Genomic DNA, 24,099 nt, shown 5'->3' with positions numbered 1-24,099 from the left:
TGTACTAAATGCATTTTTGACTTAGGATATTTTCAGCTTGTAATGGGGTTTATCGGGACGTAACCCCACCATAAGTCGAGGAGCATCTATATTTGGGTGCTTCAATAACACAGTATGTGTTTGGGGAAAAAAAAATGATACTCAAGTTACTGTTTTGAATAAAGTTGAAAGTGATTTTTTTTCCTAAAGCCAAGAAAAATAAATATAATTCCTTATGCTCCTGATGAAAAAAGGTTGAATAGATATTACGTTGTACTTGTAAAAAGCTCCAGTTTTCATATGAAATTTGTTCTCAGAGAACAAATTCTCAGAGAATCTTTACATATTAAAAGTATACTTTAGAATACAACCTTGAGAATGAAATAAAGCACCATTTTGCTATACTCGAAACCTAATTTAAATATTGCAACTTTTCCTGAAAATGAACAATCATATTATATAAACAGAGCATTAAGAGCCTAAATTTCAACATAGACAAATCCACTGGTTCCCTGATTACTGGCCTTATGGCCATTTGTTATCTTTTTCTTTTTTTCAACTGGATTACTAAGAAATAGGACATAGTTACATATCTATGAAACATACCCAATTGACTACAAAAGCTTGAAACAGATTTTAACATGTCAAAAGAATTCTTCTTCTAAACCTACATACTACAAAGTAATGTGCTTATTCAAAAATGTGGCTATCATTTAGAATAATGAAATTTATTATCAGAACTGCATAGAGAGCTTATAAAACAGACCAAAAAAAATCATTTAATTCATGATTGCAGCATGTCTTTGGTAGTACATCTCAGAAGGAGTCTATCACTTCTTTCTTAAATGGCTCTCAGAATGTGTCTATCCTCTCTTGCATGAGCTCAACTTCTGTCCACCCCTTGTTATGGATTATTAACACCAGAGTCTCTAAATTGGTTCTCTGCTACATCTCTTGACTCAACACACTGTCCCTTTTATAAGGCCCAAACTCCTCCCTTCTCACTATAACAAACTACATTGTCCAAATTCACTTACTTTCTGACTCTGTTGGGAGAGTTGCTCCTTCTTTGCTCCAAAAGAAATTTGTTCAAACCTCTCTTATTTTAATAATGCGCAAAAAATTTACATTTTAACCTTATTGTCTAGTCATCTTTATTTCACTGACATGCGAACTAACTCATAGTAGCACCAAAAAGTCATTTGTAAATGTGTTAATGAAGAGATACATGAATTAAAGGAAGCAACAAAGAATAATCACCCATCTTATTTACCAGATCCAGTTTTAAATGTTGTGGCTCTTTTTTAATACAAAAAAATAATTACTTAATATACTTCTGAACACATATGATAACTTGGGTGTATGCATATTGAATAAAATATAACTTATAAAGATGAAAACGGCCACCTTTGCAAGTATGTAAGTCAATGTACCTGAAGGCAAACCACCAGACCTTCAAACCATTTTTAAGAAATGGCAACATTTTCAGAATTATATGATCCTCCAGGATGACTGTACCTAAAGTTCATTTGGATATGTAGATATGTGTGTATGAATATATGTATGTGTAAATATTTATTTAAAGTCAGACTCTTTACATTTTAAAGACCTTGTGGGTGGTGAAGCATGGGGTGAAGTTGGGACATGTTCTCATACAGGATTTTGCAAAAAAATTTAAAAATAAAATAAACGATGATCAACAGAAGGAATCAGGAAACTACTGCCTGTGAGCCAAATCCGGCCTGCTGCCTAATTTTGCAAATAAAGTTTTATTGGAACACAGCCGCGTCCTTTCATTTACACATTGTTTCTGGTTGCTTTCATGCTACAACAGCAGAGTTGAGTAGCTGTAACAGAAAAGAGCAGCAACAGAAACCAGATAGCCCACACAGAAAAAAATATTTACTATCTGGTCTTTTAAGAAAAAGTTTGCCAGCCTCTAATCTACTCCTTCTATCTAGTTTTAAATCACATTTATTCTTTATACTTGTTTATTTCTAATATGAATTAAAAATAAAGTTTACTTTCCCTAAGTATTATGTATATTTAAGTGAAATTAACATATTTATTACAAACTTGTATGATAAAATTCCTCATAACCCATCTAAGATAAAAATGTATTTTCTCTGAAAATTTGCAAAAAAATTCTTAATTGCATTACACAGTTGTTATCTTAAAAAACCACCACGAATATATACTATGTATTACATAATAAACTTACTGTTTAGTGATGACAATTCTACATCTGGGTAACATACTTGTGGCTAGTCAGATGTTCGGCAGATATTATGGGTATCTAGCAAATAAAAAATTATTTAATGAATGACCATGCAAGCAAGCCAACAACCAAAAGATGAAAACATTTTAATATTAAATTTTTTAAGAAAAGTGAAATTCAGCTGTGAGGTGATAGTCCTTATCTGGTCAACGTAATAGTAAGTTAATGTAAACTTAATGCCAAAGTAGCAACTCATTTTTTAATCTTTGTGTTAATTACTATTCTATAAATGTTATTGGTTTTTAGGAAGAGAAGTAAAACTATCAAAATTTCATGCAGAGCAGTAATTGAAAGAAGCCCTTTTTGTTGGCCTACACACACACACGCACACACACACACACTCTGTGGTTTCGGTTATTCGGTAATCTAGAAATCAAAATAGGAAATGTCATGCCTATTTTTGTGCAACCAATTTTTAACATTTTTTGTTCAACTTATGGTGTCTAACTCTTGTTTCCCAATTCAAAATACCAGGTAGGAATTATAGAGGAGTATTTAAAAAAAAAACGGGGTAAGAGCATAAATTTACGTCGCAACCTATTTCTGAATCCTGATTGCACAACTTATTGTATTTCAAGTGGGCGAGAGAATTATAGTCCCCAAAGTCAAGAACTGCCAATTTGTAGCCCGAGTCGCCTCCAGCCCACCAGAATTATGGCTGCTAACCTAGAGAGGCAGCACGATAGATTAAGGCCATCAGAGGGCTGAACTCACAGGTTCTAGCACTAATAATCCATTTCCTGACTGTGCAACCTTGAGCAGAGCATTTAATTACTTATGCTTAAGTTACTTCATCTATAATATGGCACTAACCCCATTTCAGCAAGGTTGATGGGGGAAGAGTGAAATCACAAACATAAAGGCATTTTGTCATTGTTGTTGTTTCAATTTAGATATCCTAGACTAATTCAACATAGTACAATCCACAGTCTGGAGTGTAAATTAATATGTTTCTATTTTATTTCCATTTCTCAGTTGACATCTTTACACAATTTTACAGCATTGGCAAATGGCACGAAAATGTGCTCCAAGCATAATGAAGCTTCTCATACCATTTTTCCTGCTGCTGCAGGACAGGATGTTGCACCCAACTGTGTAGAAGCATCAAGGATGGGGCTGTCGAAACATACCAAGGACCTTCAACACCACCAATCGATGCAGATGAAGGGCCAGCTATAAACTTCTGCATGCATGCAGGCTGCATTTTGTGGCATCAGCTATTTCCAGCATCGCTAATGTACTGTAGGCATATACATATGTATGTATATGTAGATATAATATATGTGTGTATATATATATCCATTCCCTTTTCTTTCTTTTGGTTGTAAAACAGTATGAAGATCCAAGATTATGCATGAAATGGTCACAGCACAATGCAAAAAGTAAAGTGTCCCCTACAATCCAGGTGGCCAAGGGCATGTTGAAATTTGCTTTGCTATAGTTCTGCTTACACCAGCAATTCTACAGTCATACATGGTACACACAAGAGAGTTCAGCATCACTGACCTACAACATAAATGGATTGCATTGAATCAATTAAGAAATTTCTACCATTGATTATTACTTACTAACATGCCACATATGCACAATCTAGCATTCTTGTAAATGAGTCTGATGTGTTAACATAAATCCAGGGCTATTTTGACAAATTTCAGAAAAACTAATGATCTTTGCCAAGACATGTTTAAAGCTTGCTTGAAACTTTAAGATACATTCCTTTGGCACACTGCTTTTGAATATTTTTAATGGCTATACTAATAACTTACAGTTCTTCTTCAACAGTACATGGTGTATTACAGAAACAAGGGTGGCTACTCCTCACAGCAATAACTACAAATTTAGATGGCACTTAATTGGTCTTCTCTGCCCAAGGGGCCACATGTTGATTCTCATATGATACTAGTTCTTTTGAGATTCATTTGGCTACATTTTACCTCAGTCTGTGGGTTATCTAAAATTTGATTTGGCTCTAAATTTTTTCATATGCTATTAACCCTATTCAACTTCACTTTCATAACAAACATATTTGTATATTCAAGCCAAAATCTACTTTACATAAATTTGACTTTAATTCAACCAGTATTTTTTAGAACATAACTTTAAATAGGATCAGAAACTGCTCGATGAATCAATGTCAATTTTTCAAGTCATTCTTGTACATCATAAAATTTAAATTTCTGAAACAGATCCCTTTTACTTAAAAGTAACCTGTGTAATTGTTACTCTATAAACTTTTATTGGACACAGAATGACTCAATTTACCATATTTGATGTCTTTTTTTTTTTCCCCTTTATAACTCCCCAACATTTATGCTGGGTAATTATAGAAATAAAAGCACTTAGGATTTTTTTTTTTTAACTTAAAGCATTGAGAATCAAAACTTGGACACGAATTTAATTTATTTTGAATATACAATCTGCTTATCGAACAAATAAAACTATAATAAATTTATAACAAACTATTTACAAGAGTGGTCATTTGTGGCATATGTTACACATTTAAATATTTTGCTTTTTATTAAGAATTGAGGCAAGAATTGAGAAATTATATATATACCAAACGGTATAATGAAAACCTTAAAATTACCTACATTTTTGATTGGTCAAAATAACCTGCAGGATTGGTTGAGACCAAATGAGAATTGCTTGTGTAAATATCATTTTAGTAGCTTTAGAAATGGAGCTGCGACAACTTTGGAGCACTTATAAATGGCAAAAAAGCATTCTACTGCTCATCATAGAGAGAATGTGTAGGCCAACAAGAGGTATCTTTGAAACCCCATGCTATTAAACACCCATTATAGCCCTCACGTACACACGATTCCCACTGACCTCAATGGGGAATCCATGTGCGTAAGGGCTGTTGGATTGAGCCCTATTAGAGTTGGTTTTTAAGAAACAAAGCTGTAAATTAGCAAACCTGGTTGGCTGTGGCTGTTGCAGCGAAGGGAACACTTGTGGCAGATGTTGTTGCTGCGGACACAGTGGCTGGCGTAGCACCGTGCACCATGGGAACTTTCGGAGGGAAAATCATATAAGCAAACATACAGAAGAGTGTAGCAATATGGAAACCATGGCAACATGGAGGAGATAATTGGGCATGGTATTTATCACAGCAATAAGCCATGTGACGGGACATCATCACCAGCGAGTGACATGCAATCACAGCGCAAAGCAGGACAACATTCCAAGGAGAGAAGGGGAAGGGAGATGAAAGAGAAAAAAAAGGGGAAAAAAAGCTTGTTACCATCAAATCAAGAAAATTGACACAAACAGGCTTAATTGCTAAGTCAAAAACAAGAATTTTATATAGTGTTCATAGTCAGACATTCAAAATCTAAGTCAAAATACAGGTATTTACTTCATATATACAGTTATCTGTTTGAATGAAAGTAATTTTTCTTATTTACTGTTATAAAAATACACAATGTATTACTTTTACAATAGATTTTTTTTTTTTACACACCAGAACTCATAGTCCAATCAAAATCCACCAAAGGTGACTAAAGGAAACTTGTGTGTAAAGAAAACATTTATGTGAGTCCATGTCAATTAAATAGAAATGACATTTAATTGACAGGTGTTAGTAAAAGGGAAATGGACTTGCCCAATAGATATAAGTTAAACTTAGCAGTGGATTTTGAGGGGCTGTGAGGTGCACCATAGATTTAAGATAATCAAGAAACAAAGCTGGCACCTACCAACACTTGTAGCGGGTGTCATGCACAATATTGAGCCTGCCCATCATGCATTGCAACAGGAAGGTGGATTTGAAAAGGGAAAAGAATTAAAACATCCCATCACACGTGTAATTAGGAAATTCATTTGAACAAAGAAGAAAAATTGTTATTATGGGAACAGTGGCATGTAACTGTCAGCACAATCAAATCATACAATAGCACAGTGATCAATTAGAACTAGTCTCAAGTGAAGAATAAAAGCCAGTTTAACTGTGTGCTGGTATACTTTGTTTCTCCTAACTGCTGCCTATAAATAAAAGTCTTTTGGAAAAAAATTTAAACCTGCCTAATTCTTTTAAAACTAATACTGTAATTTTGTTTTAATCTGGTTACTAGCCATCTGGCAACTTTGCTATTTCTGACTTTAACATATGAATGTGTTAATGTTTTCTTTATATTGAGCATGAGTTAGATAATTAGAAATATTATTTATTATTAAAATGCTAAGTAATTCAATGCACAAAACTGACTTAACAATGTAATGAAACCAAAACATTCATTTTCTTTCCCTTGGTTTTATTTTCCTGTTCATTGTAGCAGCAATCACACAGACATGGAAGAGGTTGTGATCATTCATACAAGAATTTTATTTGGAGGGATACCAAGCAATAAATTATGCATAAAGAGAAAGTGAAACTTCTGCACTGCCTTAGCTTGGAATTTAAATGTAGGAAGAATATTTAGAGGGGATATATTTTCTCATCTTTCGAATTGGTTTACTTAGTAGGTATCTGAAAAAACAAACTGATTTTCATTGCTGGTTTAGATTCTCAGGACTTCTTGGAATAGCAAATATTCTACAAAATTTCAAACACAAAAAAATTGGTAATTGACTTAAAAAAACCTGAATGGGAGAAAATGAAGACACATATATCACATTTGGGGTGTTAGCACTGATGTTCACAGTTGCTCAACCATAATGTTAAATTAATATTACATATGTAGTCCCTGTTCTCTTTGACACATACACATTGAAAAATCTAATTTATTTTACCAAAATAGGGTACTTTCCTACATACAGAACCACTGTTCTTTCTATGAGATTATTTTAGACTTCTAGATTTTAAAATATCAAATGATTTTATACTTCTATCTAAATCTTGGCACATCCTATTTAAATACTAGCAGCTTCTGGGATGAACATTTGTTAGAAAAATATCTGCCAATTGAGTCTTGTCAGAGATGGCCCTACAAAACAAAGCTGCTATTGAGAACCCCAGATTACTTAACTAGCATCCCTGTAACAGCTGCAATTAGTCTGTTATCACAATTAGACTGTGATACAATAATCAGTGATTAAACTCGGTAATGGAGCTAAGGCAACATCCTCTCAGGTGGAGTACCATTACAGCGTTATTTACGACACTTGAAAATCTCTATCATTTGCTACAACTTCCGAGTCAAAGACATGTGAAAGACAACAAAAACAAACCAGTAATAACAGAGACGTTAATTTGAGACAGTAGAGCAAGCCAAAATGAATACTGTAATACTGGATCTAGATCTCGTGAAATCATTATCCTCTAATGGTAGGGCAGGAGGACTGAGAAAGAGAGGATGAAAAGGTGAATGAAAAACAATAACGTGATATTTTGGGAATATTAAAGCCAATTAAAATATTGTACAGGTTATATGTTTTAAATTAATTATTTATTATTATGCTGCAATTTGCCTATTATATTTCATCCCATGCATAATTAAGCCTGCACATGCTGAAAATGAATCAAACTTACCCTATCTCTCTAAAGCCCTGAAGCTTTTATGATTTGAATTTCAGTTTGAGTTATCTTCCTCATTACCATTATAACCAATGCACACAGTTTGGAGAAGGATTTGCGGCAAATAAACATAAGGCAGCAATGAAAATACTAGCCAGGGTGCAATAACTTACAAATATAAAGACATAATGCTGTAGGACCCACTTACCAAAAACAAAAATCACTTTTGAAATGACCAGAATATCCATCTTTACATCAAATGGGCTGATTTATTAATAATGATGCATGAGTAGCCAATTAATTTTTTTTCCTCAATTTTCAGCATGAGGCCAAATTTAAGTGAATGTATTTGCTAATTTCAAATTTTCCCTATGATGATATTTGCATAGCAGAATAATATGTTTCTGAAAAATGCATTACTTTAATGACATGACTTTTTAAATTAAATTTTTTAATCAATCTATCTGAAAATGTAGGAAAAATAATGCAAAAAATTTACAAATGAGATGTCGGCACAGTTAAAATTACTTCAAAGAGAGAAGAGAAAGAAGTAGAAGAAAAAGAATTATAATAGAGATTTGGTTGGAGGTTCGAATCTAGATGTGATAATTAAAGCCTACTTAGGTATATTATGATAAGAATTATAAAACTGACAAGGTCTTCTAAAAATAATTTATATCTTCTAGAACTAGAAGTTTATAATCAATTGAAATATTCTCAAAATTGATATTCAAAGAGCCACAGCTTCATATAACTTATTCCTGTTTCTACTAAATCTATTAAATTCTATTCTATTGCACTATTAAATTCAAGAAGTAACAAATAAAACTTAGTGCTTACTATGTTTTAGGCATTATTCTAAACTCTTAGACCTGACTATAAAAGTGCTTTAAGAGAACGTGCTATCATTTAAACATAACCCTATAAAATAATTATCATTATTATCTCTACTTTACAGACAGAAAAATACCAATGTATAGAGTGATTATAATTTGAGGTAGAGCTGGATTTAAATTTCCAAGCCTGATTTATAATCATGCTAAATTTCAAGGAAACTGTCTGTATTAATTTTGTTACTTATAATAAAAGTGAAAATCTTTGTTTTATTTTCTTTCTGTAAAAACAACCCCAAACTCTTGAAACTCTCTTCCCCTCCCCCGCCAAGAAAGTTTCCCAGACTTTTCTTTCCTTTTATCTGGTAGATCTGCAATGCAAGCCAAAGCTTAAGTTGCTTGAAACAAACTTATTTTTAGATTTTTTTAAATCATAAACCTACACTGATTGAAGGCAATATGCTTGGAGAAGAGAACAGAGGTGTGGTTCTGAAGATGGCAGGTAGACAAAAATGGTGAGGGAGAGCAGAGAGAAAAATTCAAGACTCTGAGGAGGAAGGCGGTCTGCAGGGTCCACATGTAGTTAGGCACGTAGTCTGTTCGTTCACTACAGCCCTGCAGGCAGCGAGCAGGCTTTCAATGAAATGGGCTCTTTTGAACAAAATGTGTGAAATAATTTAGCCTAGGCAATAGGGAATTATGGGACTTGGAACTAGAGAGAGTATGTACAATTTTAAATTATTTGCATTTTGTTTTTATTTATACATTCTTAGACAAATATTTCTAGATTCTAGATTTATCCCTTGGGTCTTAAGTTTGCAATCCCTAGTGTAAATAGTGGGACGCTATGTGGCATACAATAAGTGTTTGCTGATTGAATGAATAGATAGATAGATAGATGGATGGATGGGTACGTTTTTGGGCTGGTGGATGGAAGACAGTTAAGAATAGAAGGAAGGAGAGAAGAAGGGAGGGAGAGAGTGAAGCATAGATGTTTGGAAGAATGAATAGATGCGTAGATGATGGATAGATGGGTAGATGCTACATAACTCCAATTTTGTTCTTAAAAGCTACGGTATACAGCTTTTCTTAAATTAGCTGACTGGCTTGCCACTAAACCCTGATCTTTTGCCAGCGACCTAGTCTGTATACATCGTCACCTACTCTAAGGATTTAGCCAACCATACTTCACTGGTTGCTCTGATCATATAATTCTTCTGTATGTCTGCAGAATAATCTAGACTTTGGAAAATGAACTTCCCTTTCCCCCAAGTATTATATATGAGATTACATTTGAATTTGTGGTAGGATGAATTTCCTATATATCTCAAGGGGTATTTTAAAAAATTGAATTAGTTGACAAAATTTAAAAATTGGGAGATTTCACATATAAAGCATCCAAATGTCCAGAGTATCTGGAAACAAATCATAAGATGTGGCAACACTGGGCATCAGGGCCACTGCATTAGGTTGTGCAGATTTGTACAACCATCTCTTGTTCAGATAAACTTTAAAGTCAGTGGAGCCACAAAGGGCGTGCAGTGTACAACAGGTACAACCTGCCAGGCACATATTCCTCTGGGGCAATGAAAGGCTATGCCTCAATGCTGACTGTCCTTTTTAGACTGGGCCTGTGCTCCCCAGTAACTGCCGGACCCCACGGTTCTCAATTTATTTCTTGCTTCACTTGTTTATGTTTCCTGTCTGGCCTCTGAGGCATTTGCATTTACATTGTCTGCCTTAGATTTCTCTCCTTTCTAGCTGTCTGACCAGGAAATTTGGCAGAAGTAGAGATGGGCTATCTATCCATTCTAACCTTTAAAAGTCATAGGGCCAATTTTTATGCACACAGGCACATATCACAAATAACACAAATATTTTTAAAGAATGATGGAGGCAGTATCTATTTCTGATTATGAGACTAATAAAGGTTAACCAGCAGCTTAAGCCCTTTAAAACTGGGTTACGAATACATGTTGTTTTATTTTACTATTACAATTTTATATCCCATTGATTATAAATATCAAGAACAAAATATCTCATACAAAATTCATAAAAATGCAAATATATCTTGAATTTTTCAGCATGTTTTAATATATTGTGGCAGATTTTATTTAAATCAACAATGCGTATTTTGTAGAACAGGGATAAACATGATTCTGATTTATAAATGTATTTATCGTTTTTCTCTGACTTGATCTTTTTTTGCTCTGCCCTATCCACAGACAAAAAGCATTCCTAGGGAAAGACTGCTGTCATAAATAAGGGCCATACAAATCATGCAATTAATGATTATGCTTATTCAGAAAAGTCTCTAGTGATGTGAATATTGTTGGAGAAACTAGTGCAACATCCTTTTGATAATACAGATTATTTTAGGTTTCTTTAAATATATGGAAGAAGATTTGTTTTTATCTTTAGATTTTAAATGAGAAACTATCATTTCTAATGTAAATGTTTTATTCAATGAAATGCACTGCCAAAATAATTTTTAATTTCTTCAAAAAGATTATGGTAGTTATCTGTAATTCCTTGAAACTCTGTCTAGTGATCTGACTATATAGAAAAATTGATGGATTATTGGCTGTAGACACCATAGACTTAGGGGCAAGGCAAGTTTTGTAAGAGCAAAAAGATTAATTTCTGGAAATCTCTGGAAAATTATGTATGTTGAGAAAAATGTTTTAATATCATAAAATATAAACATGACTTTTAATTATGAATGCAAAAAATACCCTATAGATGATTTCATTTTAATTCAAAAATGACAAGCTGCAATTTGATAGATACTATTTTATGAATACAAATATCATTTTACCCATGGTGCCTAAGATATCAGCTATTTCAATTAATGGAATATTCTAGTTCACAAAATGCTACTACATATTCTAGATATGAATGACCAGTTTCCAAAAATGCACTGTATACAAAGTTATGCTTAGCAGTACAAACTAATGTGAATGTAATTTATTTTTTCTTCATTATTCAAAACTAAATGATCACATTCCCTCACGGAATTAGGAGCCTAACACGCTGTCGATACTGTCAATATACTAATGGGTTTGGGTCTTTGGCAGACATACCCAGTCAAAAATTTATTCATTGAAGTAATAAAATTATTTTATTAAATAAATCTCAGAAGCCATGGTAAGTTTTAAAGGAAACGTTAAGAGGTAAAGAGGAAAATAGGATTAGTTTCTGGTTAGTTGACTTTCAGATTATAAGGATTTTAATATGTATTTCATGAAGTAAATGAAGAGTGAATTAAAATAAATTTCCAGGTAATTAAATAACTGATTAGTTTATGCTTTAACATGTTTGTACCCTTGTGGCTAGTTCTAGGGCATGTTTATGTGACTAGGTTGAAATCAAATGAAACCACAAATGCATAACTCAATAATAAATATAAACTTCACTGGACATTTAGGGCTATTTCAATATTAGCTTAGGAGCAATAATGATTTTAATCAATGCACTGAGTGGTACCCATAAGGGCACTTTTTAAGAGCTCTAGAACAGAGGCTCAGTTTTTTATTTTCCACCTTGAAAACAAAAAGGTTGAAAAATAAAAATAAAAACTGAAGATGTCATTTCACATCATTCAAATTAACTCTATGGAATTATGAAGGCAAAAGGGTCTTACAGCAGGAAAGTGTCATAAAGTAGCTCGACAGACATATAACAGTGTTGAGGAAAGAAAATAAAAAGACGAGAACTCTATTTCGATTCTAAATTATACAAACAAAAAAAATGTATAAAACATCACTGATTTTAATCCATGTTTCATTAAGCTAAAATTCTTAGTTTTTGAGGAAAATCATATGAGATACCTTAGATAAGTTTCCATTGTTGACCACCTTACCTTCCTTCCTCCTTATTTATGACTAACAACAAACTGGGGGGGCGTAGCTGGTTTATCTGCTCTACCAGTAGGACTCTATGTGGATCGCCAGGTTCATTTATTAGCAAACGCAAACCTCTTACCTGGTGGGAGAAACGCTGTATGCTGTTGTAACTGCATGTTGGCTAGAGCCTGTTGGTATTGGAAAATACCAGTGTTAAAGACTGCGGTGGCACCGTTGGTTTTTTCAAGAGCAGGCCTCTTTGGTAATGGGGGAAGTACAGCTTGAGGAATTCCCTGTTTAGTGAACGAGTATAAAAAACAAATACCAGTAAAAAGAGAAAAAGAAAAAAGAAAAATCAGTTGAAGGCTAAAATTGTTAGGAAGCATGAGCAAGCAAGCAGCAGAGCACTTAACTACCCGTTGGGGAAAATCTAATAAACAAACAAATTTTTAAAACAAAGGCAAGATAAAAGCTTTAAAGGAAGCATTATTTTTGTCCAAAAAAACCCAAAAAACAAAAACAAAAACAAAAACAAAAAACCCACTAGTACAAGAGCATGTTACAATGGGTTAAAGTGTTTTAAGTCCCATAATGCTTCAGGCTTTCTCGGAGAAGCCACTGATTTGGGAAAAGAAGAAAAGCTGCACTGTGAGCTCCATGAGGATCGACAAGTATAAGCAATGTTAATAGTTAATTGTACAGAGTGATTGAAACAGGTAAAATAAAAACGAATCCCACTCTGTTCCTCCCCCAGATCTACCTAGACATGCAAATGTCCCAGAACATGCAAGTTTTTTTTCTTAAACACTGAACTATAAATATTAAAAAAGTAAATAATTCTATCACTAAAGCCATGCTAACCAAATAGGTACATAAATATACAGTCAAAAATACATTTTTCATGTCTTTAAAGTATCTCATTAGAACGTTCTACAATGCAGTTAAACTGAATGTGGGCTGCTGGGCTTTTAGAATCGTTCATTGTATGATATCTGTCCAGGTACTTATAGTCTTTCCACTAATTCTGTCAGGAAACCACACTCAGTTTTTCATTGTACTTTACAACTTTACAACCAAAAAAAGGAATAAATATATTTTAAAATTGATTTAAAAAAAAAAAACAAAAACTTGTATCTACAACAAAGCTACATGCCAAGCTAAAAGGTGAAAGGTCATAGTACCAGGTCAAAGGTTGCCTCGAGGGGTCGCTTCAGTGATTTGACAGCCGACTGAGTCTTAATTAGCAGGCAGCGAGCACATGATGGCAATGGGCCAGTGGGGTTCAAGCGCATTAACATAAACAGCAAGCAGAGGTGCATCATGGGGGCAGCAGTGCATTTTTGGGTAGGTGAGAAAAAACAAATAAAAAAACAAATCATCGGAATGCCATATACAACGAATAACAAGACTAAGCATGCACAATAAAGGCACTACTGAGTTGTTATTGGGAGGATAACTCCTCTTTGTAGTTAATTACAAACGAGATACTCTAACAGAAAAAAAAAGAGTGAAAGGAAGAGAGGAGAGTCAGCCTTCTGTATTTTTGCTCAAGTATCCATAAACAAACACAGAAAAGACCTCTCTCATGATTATTGTACTGTGCTATGAAATACCAGTGTTTTTTAAAGAATATTTTAATGATTAAGTCATATTTATATAAAAAAGGACAACATTAAAACAGCTAAGCAAAGAACAAAGAATGGACTCATTAAAATCAGCTACTAGATCACATTAAAATTTACCTTTAGACTATAGTTTAGCATCTATTCTAAATGTTCCAATTTCTAACTCCTTGAATATTGAGATCTTTCTCCTTTCTAGATAATGGCATAGTCAAGCTTCTCTTGTTTTACAATTATATTTATGCCATAATATTATTTAAGACAATCTAGATAGCATACTGTTTAAAATCTTGTTTTAATTCTAAAAACAATTTTGTTGAAGCAATTCTCCTAAATAGTTTCAGATTATGTTACTGTTAAAAGCAAGATATATGTAGAGAAGAGCCTTGATGTGCAAAAGAGCACACCGAAGGAAAACAAGGGCTGATTAGATGACACACAGAAATAAAAGAACCGAAAATGGCAATGTCGTTAAATTGAAAAGGAGACAGGTGTCCTTTAAAAAGCAGAAATTTCAGAATTCCTACATCCAGAATAAGACAGAATATTAAGAGTTAGGCCAAAGGTAGAAGCAATCTGAACCATTTGAGGAGTTACCCTCACTTCTGTGAATGGTAACTTCATTATGTATTGTCTGGGATACCTGAACAAACATATCTTCAGCAAAAAAAAAAAAAAAAAGTTAATAAATGAAGAGCTTGTAGTCAGAAATACTTGTTCACTTTGCTTTTTTGACTGCTAACAAGGAGAAAGCTGATGTCTCTACTCACCATGGCAGCTGCAGTGGCTGCAGCCTGTGCTGCTGCAGCCTGGTTGACCTGGTATTGGGCAGCCTTGATCTTGGCTTGCAGATGTGCGGGAGGATGAAAGTATTTGCACTTTTCCCGAGAGCATCTCCCTTTGATGTAATCCATACACACGGTGACTGTGTTGTCATTGGTGTCAATCATTGTGCTGTCAGCAGGATGAGCGAACCGACAATCGTTTTCTCCTCTGTTGCAATTGCCACGCTGGTACTCTCGACACACCTATAAGGTCATTAAGTGCATGGGGTCAGTCAACATGGACAAGTAGGAGCCTTCTGAAGATTTTCACTTAAAGGGCAAGATTGGAAACAAAGCATGACATATTTTGAAAATTTCCTACTTCAGTTTATAAATTATAACTCCATTTCAGTGAAAAGTTCATGAGCAAGAAAATGCATTTGTGATATTAATTATGGTAAAACAGCTAATCTGAAACTGTGTTGATATATTTATTAATTACCAAGGGAAAAACGGCAACTTTACAGTGAAGAAATCTGGCAGATACCATTTTAACCTAGCAAACAAAGTCATCATCACCAGTATAAGACATAATGACATCGTGTACCTATTTTTATGATGCACTGGAAAAAAGGGCACATCGCTTTAGTTGTATTATTCCTGAGAATGTGTAACTTGAATTTAATCATGAGGAAACATCAGACAAACTGAAATGGAAGGATGTTTTGCAAAAGAACTGATCAGTAGTACCCTTCCAAAGTGTCAAGGTCACAGAAGACAAACTGAGGCACCATCACAGACCCGACGATTCTGCTGTCAAAGCAAGAAAGTTGATAAGACAAATGGTGAAATTTGAGTAAGCTCTGTAGGTTGGTTAACAGCAGTATATCAATGCTAATTTTCTGGTTTTATAAATGACTATGGTTACGTGAAATGTTAATATTTAGGTAAGCTGGGTAAGGAATAGGTAGGAACTCTTGGTTCTATTTTTGCAACTTTGTGCTAATCTGAAGTTATTTCTAAGTGAAGGTGTGAAAAGTATAATTTGATAGCTTTTTAATAAAATGCTTTCAGGAGCTTTTTTTTTTTTTTTAATCATTAGAGATTTACTTGGGAAAAGATTCACTATTGTTATTTTCTACTTGTTTTATATCTATTAATTTTGTCATGGAGACCATGGGAGAAAAGGTGAAAATAGATTATTTCACATTCATCTGATCAATTTTGACTCTTACTCTTAAAGTTTGTCATGGTCCTGCTCATATCAGATTTTCAGAACTGTTTTCAATTGTGATAGTTTGACCTTTTTACCACAAGAGGGCCATCTAAAACATGAAATGGCCTTTTAATATTTTCATGTTCCTACTTCAGACTTCAAAGAAACGGCTTTTATTTTTCACGTAGCTTTTCACAAACTGAGCAAATAAAGATCCCGAGCACTTTATTTTGGAGTTCAGCGAGAAAGAGAAAGGGGAATCCTGCTATTTAAAAAGCAATGGTTTTCTTGGATTTGTGTACATAAAATGATCACATTTTAATGGTGTTTTCTCTATTATATTCACATCGTATTACTAAAAGTGCCTCCTTTAAGAAAGACTGTATAATTTTGTAGCATGCTCTCTCTTAAAAAGAATATTACAAATGACATCTTGCACTACTTGGAAACCTCAGACTAGCTACAGTTTTGTAATTTACAGACATACCAACAGCCAACTCCATTCGTCACCTCATTCACTTTAATTTAAAAAAAATTATTGAATAACTACTATGTGCAGTTGCTCTGAGAAAGATGAAGAATACAAAAATGAGTGAGGAAATTACAAATGACCTTATTTTTTCCATTGCATTTATCTTCTTGAACAAAAGAAAACAAGGATAACCAAAAATCAAAAATGATTAAGCTGCCATCCAGAAATATTGTCCTCTACTCTGGCTGAATACCAGAATCAGCTGAGGAACGTTCTAAACCACAAATCTCTAGTCCCTAACAAACCCTTATACATCAGGCTCATCAACATAGACAGAAAAACAGATACACTTAAATAAAATTAAAAACTTTTCATGTATGTATATGAAATTTATGCTATATTGATACTACAACAAACAAAAAGGCTCCTTTTCTATTTAAGCAAATCTGTCACTGCAGCCTCGTCCTATAGGAAATTATATGCCATCTCGCACTACTGCTGTTAGCTCTTCAGTAATCTGTGCTTTCTCGAATACTCTTACAAAGAAACTGGCAGCAGGTGAACTAACACTCTATTTTTCAATTTATCTTACTCTTTGCCACACTGACAGGAACTATCTAAAGGGAGTCTATTTGTAGGGTCTTTAATAACTATTAAAATCAAAGATTTGCTGTTTTCCAAAACCAATTATGCCAGTGCTGGTGCCAGAAATTTGAGCATCATTCCCCACAAAAAATAACTTGAGTGTTGGGCTGGTTTTGACTTTTTATTTCTTCTCTATTTTAACATTCTTTTTATTTTCAGCGATGTGAACTTAAATTCAGGTTATATAAAAATGGTCATTCTAAGATATCTTTTCATGCCTCTCCATTTGCTTTAGGCATGCATGTGCAGTTTGTGTAGCTTTATTTATTTATTGTATAGGCTTATTTATTGTATATGGTAAATATGCAGTATTGTTTATTGTTTATTGTAATGGTTTATTACAATTTCATACTCTTTACTGTCTTGTGGGATATATTTAGGAAGAAGTCTAAAAATATTTAAGCAGATAACTGACAATTAACTTAGCATTTGTTCTAAAGCTAGCCTTTTGTGAGGTTCAAAGAATTTAGTCAACTGCTTTTATATTAAGGTACACATTTTTGATTGTTTCTTTTCTTTGTTTCTTCCTTTCTTTCTTTTTTCTTTTTCTTTCTTTCCTTTTTTTTTCTTTTTTTTTTTTTGCAGCTTAAGGTTTCTTCTAACGTGAGAAATGGAAAAGAAGTACACTGAAAATAGCTTTTCTCCCACTATCCTTGTCTTTGAAAAAACTAAAGAAGAAATAGAAAATCTCTTGTGAAAATTTATACTGGTGAGAGCTACAGGCCAGAGGGGCTGGAGAAGTTTGCAAGCACTGTATGTCTGAATTGCTGGTACCTACCTGAACAGAAGAAACTTCCCAAAGCTTTTAAAACACATTTTTCTCTAAAAAAATCATCATCTGTAAAACAGGAACTATCCCTTCCAATCTATTTTGATTACTGAATATGAGTTTGGCCTGGTTTCTCCAATCAACGAGAAAACTTTAGACTATGCAGATCCCCAAAAGAAATCTCTTAGATGTAGTATTATATTAGCAAATTATAACTGACAAATGAAATGCCAACAAATTTGATTTTATAATTTAAATCAAGATAAGAAATTGTACAATTTACCACACAGAGAATTTGGAACACTGAAGGTAAAATTAAATCTGAAAATCCTAACAATATTATGTTTTTTTTTTTCTAGTCTCATCCAGTCTTCTGCATGAACACATATTTCAAATAGTTATAGTGCAGCTACTACTTGGTGACCTGTTTTTGTTCAACAGTGTAGCATCAGCACTTTATATTTTATTTAGTGTCCAGAGTGATCATTTTTGATGGCTGCATCAAATTCCTTCATATAAACGTATATGCTAGAGGTAACTCTTTCAGAGAACATCGAGATCATTTCCAATATTCTCAAATACCAAAAATATTGCAAAGAATATATTCATGATTATTGGAATTTTCTGATCATTTTCTAAGCATAAATGCACAGAAATGGCATTAGTGGATCAAAAAATATAAGTACTTTTTATAGCCTGATAAGTGGTTTTCAAATCTATTCTTAGAATAATTCTATCCCTTTAGCTAAACATATGTTTCAATCAAGAAAAATGTCTGAGTCTTTTACTCTCTAAGTATTAAAGCAGGATTTGTTATGTAAATTAGGTAAGTTTTATATACTTCCATAAAAAATGGATAAGAGGTTGCTTTTAGAGTAAAAACCATTATTTCAATGAAGATATTCACTGAAATACTTAAGTACTACATTCCATTTCCAGAAAAATATCTATGGAATAAAACATAATCAAAAGAAAAAAATTATTCAAAAAAGTCCCAAAGAAATGTGAATTAATTATATATAAAGCGTCTTTTATTAACTACATAGCAGTGATACAGCAGAAAGAGGACAGAATTCAGAATCAGAAACTGTGCATTCTAGTTCTTAACACTTAGCCAACTATGGAGTCATAACTACTGAACAAGAAAACGTATAGTCAGTGTAAAACTCACCATACACATCTGGTTAAACTAGACAGTTGTCTTATTTGAGCTCTAATTTTTTATAAACATCACAAGCATATTTCAAACTGGTCAAAATAATAATAGGTTTTATAAGTAGTATTAAATTCGGCAATGCTCTGTAAGTTAAGGCATTGGAATTCTAGGAAAGTTAATGTCAATGTTTGAACTTATTCAAAACTGGACAGCCATTTTCATGCTCTTTAAGGAGACCTCTCTTTAAGTACTATGCTTTGAGCTCACCATATTTAACTTAGTCATCTTTAAAGAACAGCATCCAAAAGCAGGAATGGAGAGCTAATTATAACAGGACACAAGGACTCAGTTTATTTTACTATTTTGGGAAGTCAAATTAAACCTGATGACCAATATTTAGGAACTTATTCAAAGACATAGGCATATCTGTTGTTCGACAATAAGTATCATGCATTTTATTTCCTAGTAAGCTTGAGCTAACGCAACTCTTTAAAAAAGTAATACTGGATAATCAATGATTTCATCAAAGTATCCACAGCATTACTAGTCATGAGTATACAATGTAAGGCAAAGAAGTTATATGTATTTTCAATTCAAAAGGATTAAAATCTCCATATTTTAAAATTCAGGTGACTGGGGGAAATGATCTTAGTTAATTGACTGTACAATTAAATTTCCAAGATAAATGTGTAGTGACATGATATTTAGTTTCAGTCCATTATCTAATAATTGTACAAATTTGGTCTATCTGAACCTCATTTTTCCTCTTTAAAAAAATGAAGAAAAACACACCTATTTCAGTTATCTCAGAGAATTTCTGTTAAGATCAGATGGGAGTTTTCTTCAAAATCTAAAAGGTAGAATCCATCCTTTCCATCAAGCCAGAGAACATAAGCATATTTCTACAGAAGATATACCTAAGAATTTGTCACTTGATAGCATGTGATTTAAAAAATCAAAAATGTATAGAAATGACCAATTAAAGAAAATTTCCCCTTAAATCCATTGCCAGGTTTTCATTTATTCATTACTATGAATGAATGTGCAAACCAACAGGACAAGAAAATACAAACAACTATGAAAGAAGCTCATCAATATGCCAAAATGCTCAAATCTATGGTTACTACTATTACTCTTTCTAAATAATTGCAAAGATAGGGAAATTTTAGCTTTAATTTGAATGAAGACATTACCGAAAGAATTGCAAAAATGAGTGGCCACGCTAAGATTAGCCATTACCTTATTTAAAAAATTTTACAACTGTTAGTCATCTCCAAAACAAAACTCAAACTACTCACAGTAGTAATGACTGACAGAGACATAGTACATTAGATGTTTTAAATGGGGGCATGATTACAATTTAAAGAAGTATTCTAAAACCTTATTATAGATTTTTAAGAATATGTTTAATCTATATAAACCTGTGCGCACAAAACTTAAGATTTCTTGGTAATTGTCTAGATACTTTAATTTTCTAATTAAAGTATCATACAAACAGTACCCAAATATCCTCTGCATAAATACAATATTAAAATAATCCTATCAATAAGCCTTTCTTATATTAAAAGCATCTGCTTTTCTAATCTTTTTTTAATTGAATGTCTTTTATAGTTAATAGATCATGCCAAATCCATTAAACTCTTATAGAAATCCCAATCTAGGCATGCCTTTCACTGTGACTCTAACCGTCATTTAACTTTACATGCTCTTTTTTGTTTAGTCAACAGGTATCATATTTTTAGTCATATAAAAAATATAAGTCACTAGACTCTTCTGTATCAATAAGTAGTACAAGCATCCAGTATCCAGTAGCCTGAATTAGAAACTCATGTCATGATTACTTCAACAGAATAAAACTTTCAGCACAAAAATAATTTATTTTAAAACAAAACAAAACAAAACAAAAAACTCTGAGGATATCAGAAGCCAAATGGATTGTCTACCTTTCCTGGAATACTTTCCATGTTTTTCTCATATAGACTATTGATAGAAAAATGATACTGTTAACCATATAGCAATCTTTTATCTTCATCAGCATCTAAAATATGTGGCCATTGGTTTGCTTACTGTTTGACTAATACTATTATGTGATAGAGGTTACCTGAATAATCATCACTGTTTATCTAAAATATTTTATTGTTATTCACTGTATTCTCAGCAAACTTAACAAAATGTAGGATGGTAAATGAATTGGAGAAGACAAATTTTTAATTCAGTCACAAATAACTACACCAGGTAAATGAGGAAAAGCTGAGACTTAAGAGATGCTGGCATTCTCTGGCTGAAGTGCTTGCACTTAAAATCGCCTGGCAGACCTGAGACAGGCTTCTGAGCCCCACTGAAGATCTACTGATTCAGTCTTTGCAGATGAGGCCCTGAATTTTTAACAACCATCCCAATGATTCTAATCATATTAAAGCTTGAAAACCATTGCTCTAGGACAAGGGGCATGAACACAATGCCATATTTTATAGCTGGAATGCTCAAAATGTAAACATGTTCCCAAAGGAGAATGTTAACAAATGCTAAACATTTTTGTGATTAACTGATAAACTGGTTGAACGTCTGACTGACTCACTTATTCATTCATTTAACAAATTATTGGGCATCATTCATGAAATTGGCACTATTCTGATGTGGACTTTTTCATGTTATTGATAAAACAGCAGTTAAGAGATTTCAAATATATTCCTCACAATACTTTTTACTTAAAGATGTTCAATAGTTGTTCATTGGATACTGCTGAATAAATGAAAAAATGAATGCATTCATGGATCATTTTTGCACCATAAAAGATTATTGTCTTTCTTGACAATAAGTCAAAGAATTGTTTCCTTCATTACTAACTCTTCAAAATGAAGCAAAGATATGACTAAAAAATTCAATCCTTTCTAGTACCTAAAGATTTTAATGATATTTAAAAATAATCATTAAAAATAAACTGCTGCTTGGAAATTACAGAAAAGCATCCCGACGTCACAAAATGGAATTTTAAAAGCTACTGTGACCCAAATTTAAGACATTTGCTCCTCATTTGAGAAAACCATGAAAACTGAATTTTACAGTATAAGAAGTATGTGGCTACAAAGTATTTTAAAAAATATCCAACAAAAAATGGATAATATACATATTCATATAAAGCTAACGTGTGTGTTTTACATATATGCATACTTTTTAAAATAAACTTTTCAGAAGCTTGTGACATTAAAAGCAACAAAAAGACCTAAGTGTCCCTAGAATTTTCTAACTGGAAGTGATCTTAGAGATTATCTGGTATAATCCCCTAATTTCATATATGGAATATGAAGCTCAGAGAATATGAGAAACTTGACCCAAGCTTACTCACCTAATTAACAATATCACTAAGCACTAATCCATGGATTTCCATTTTCCAATTTAACATTTTTTGTAGTATCATACTGAGTGCTGTAAATACACATCAGTCCTTGCAAGCAATTATATAAGAACCACAAGGTTGATAATTTATGATATTAAATTTTTTTTACTGTCTAACAAGTTATAACAAAAAGAGAGAAAGAAGTGGCAAGAAAAATTGGCCAACATTTTAACCAATTTAAAATTTTTTCACCTGAAAAGGAACTCAATATTAAAAAACTTAGAGTTCCATGAAGAAAAAATGGAGTACAAAATAGAGTATAGAATTAAACCCTAGATAAAGAAACATGTGGCCAATTAGTAAATAAGGGTGTGTACTTATTGCCATGTCTTTTAGACTCCGGTCTGCAGTGCAATTAGCGTGAGAGGAAATAACTGAAGATAGGAGTGTCTAAAATCACAAGTGCCGTGCGGGAAGACATGCCCTTTAGCTTCACACTGCAATATCCTAACAGATTGTAACTGTGACTTTGGATCAGATCCAGTTAACAAGAATGAGATAGGAAGCTGCCCTACCATGAGGCATTCAGATAAGTGGAATTCAGGTTAAAAGGAAATGTCAGTCAATGCAGCAGCAGCCATTTGTTGTGACTGCAGCACATAAGACAGACAAAATACACGAAGTAGCTCCTCATAAAAAAAAAATAAATAAAGCCCAACAACAAATCTTCACTTTAATTAAACACGATACAAAATATAACCAATTCCAGATTATCTAAAACTCTGGGAGGGTTAGTTTAGAAAGTTCTGACCACACAGCTCAGCCTTTTTAAGAGATTCTTTTCGAGAGATTTAAATAGAGATTTTCTCAGCTATTTGAATATCATCTCCTATTAATAATTAATTCACTAACGTTCATCTCAGACTGCCTATTTGGTTCTCATTAATCAATCAACAATTATGTATTAGGAATCCAAGGTTTGCTCCAGAAAGGTTGAGGGTGGAGGGAGGCCATTCACATGTTGAGCATCTGATAATTTTTAAATATTTAAAATTACTTAAATTTCCTCCTAATTTATCTTCAAACAGCATTAGTTAGTTAATGAACAAGAATTGCCATGACAAACCACCCACACGTCAGGGTGTATCTCTCTAGCACACAGCAGAGTCCTTGGTCCATAGAGGCCATGCAACTAGGTCTCAGTGTCCTTCCTGAGTTCTACTTATGGTGATCTCTTAATTAGTAGCTTTGTCCAAAATGTTTAATAAAAGGTAAGAAATAAGCCTAAAACAAATAAAATTTAAAGAAAACACAGAAGCCAAAATTTGCTGCTTCCTCTTTGTACTGTCAGCTGTATGAGGATGGGAGAATAATAATACAGTGTTTAAAAATAGGGTTGAGTTCATACTCCACTGGAACAGCCTACCTTTGTGGCTTTGAATAAATTATGTCACATCCTTTTGCCTCTAAATTTATTGCCCTGTAAAATGGAATTAATGACAGCATCTTCCACATAAGATTGTTTTGAGGATTAAATGTGTGGTATATGTGAAGGGCTGACTCTGTACTTGGTAGATAGTAAATATCCAATAAATACCAATTATTGTTATGACCATTAAAAAAGTGGTAGCAGTTATAACTATGCTAGAATCTGAGCTCTTCTGGAATGCATGCAATGACACTTACTAAACAAGAAATTGGTGCTTATTAAATAAATTCCTGCTA

At 33.1% G+C, this 24,099-nt stretch overlaps 1 protein-coding gene across 14 annotated transcripts in view; it reads right to left on the bottom strand.

Moving 5' to 3' along the window:
• The window catches only part of MBNL1 (muscleblind like splicing regulator 1), a 173,519-nt gene that overhangs the window by 3,992 nt on the left and 145,428 nt on the right, over positions 1–24,099 (bottom strand). For 6 of the 14 annotated variants that reach the window (XM_011380848.2, XM_011380841.2, XM_011380838.2 and 3 more), the window contains 6 exons: positions 14,786–15,043; positions 13,575–13,628; positions 12,533–12,686; positions 5,959–5,994; positions 5,178–5,272; positions 2,201–2,275 (listed from right to left, as the gene is read on the bottom strand). In XM_011380848.2, coding sequence (XP_011379150.1) covers positions 2,219–2,275; positions 5,178–5,272; positions 5,959–5,994; positions 12,533–12,686; positions 13,575–13,628; positions 14,786–15,043 — 654 coding nt within the window. In that variant the 3' untranslated portion in view covers positions 2,201–2,218. The remainder of the gene's footprint in view (positions 1–2,200; positions 2,276–5,177; positions 5,273–5,958; positions 5,995–12,532; positions 12,687–13,574; positions 13,629–14,785; positions 15,044–24,099) is intronic. The other 8 variants (XM_011380845.2, XM_023523767.1, XM_023523764.1 and 5 more) reach the window with 7 other exon arrangements.

This window comes from Pteropus vampyrus, unplaced genomic scaffold (assembly GCF_000151845.1).
Source record: "Pteropus vampyrus isolate Shadow unplaced genomic scaffold, Pvam_2.0 Scaffold408, whole genome shotgun sequence".
Lineage (NCBI taxonomy): Eukaryota > Metazoa > Chordata > Mammalia > Chiroptera > Pteropodidae > Pteropus > Pteropus vampyrus.
This window is presented reverse-complemented; position numbering and strand designations above follow the sequence as displayed.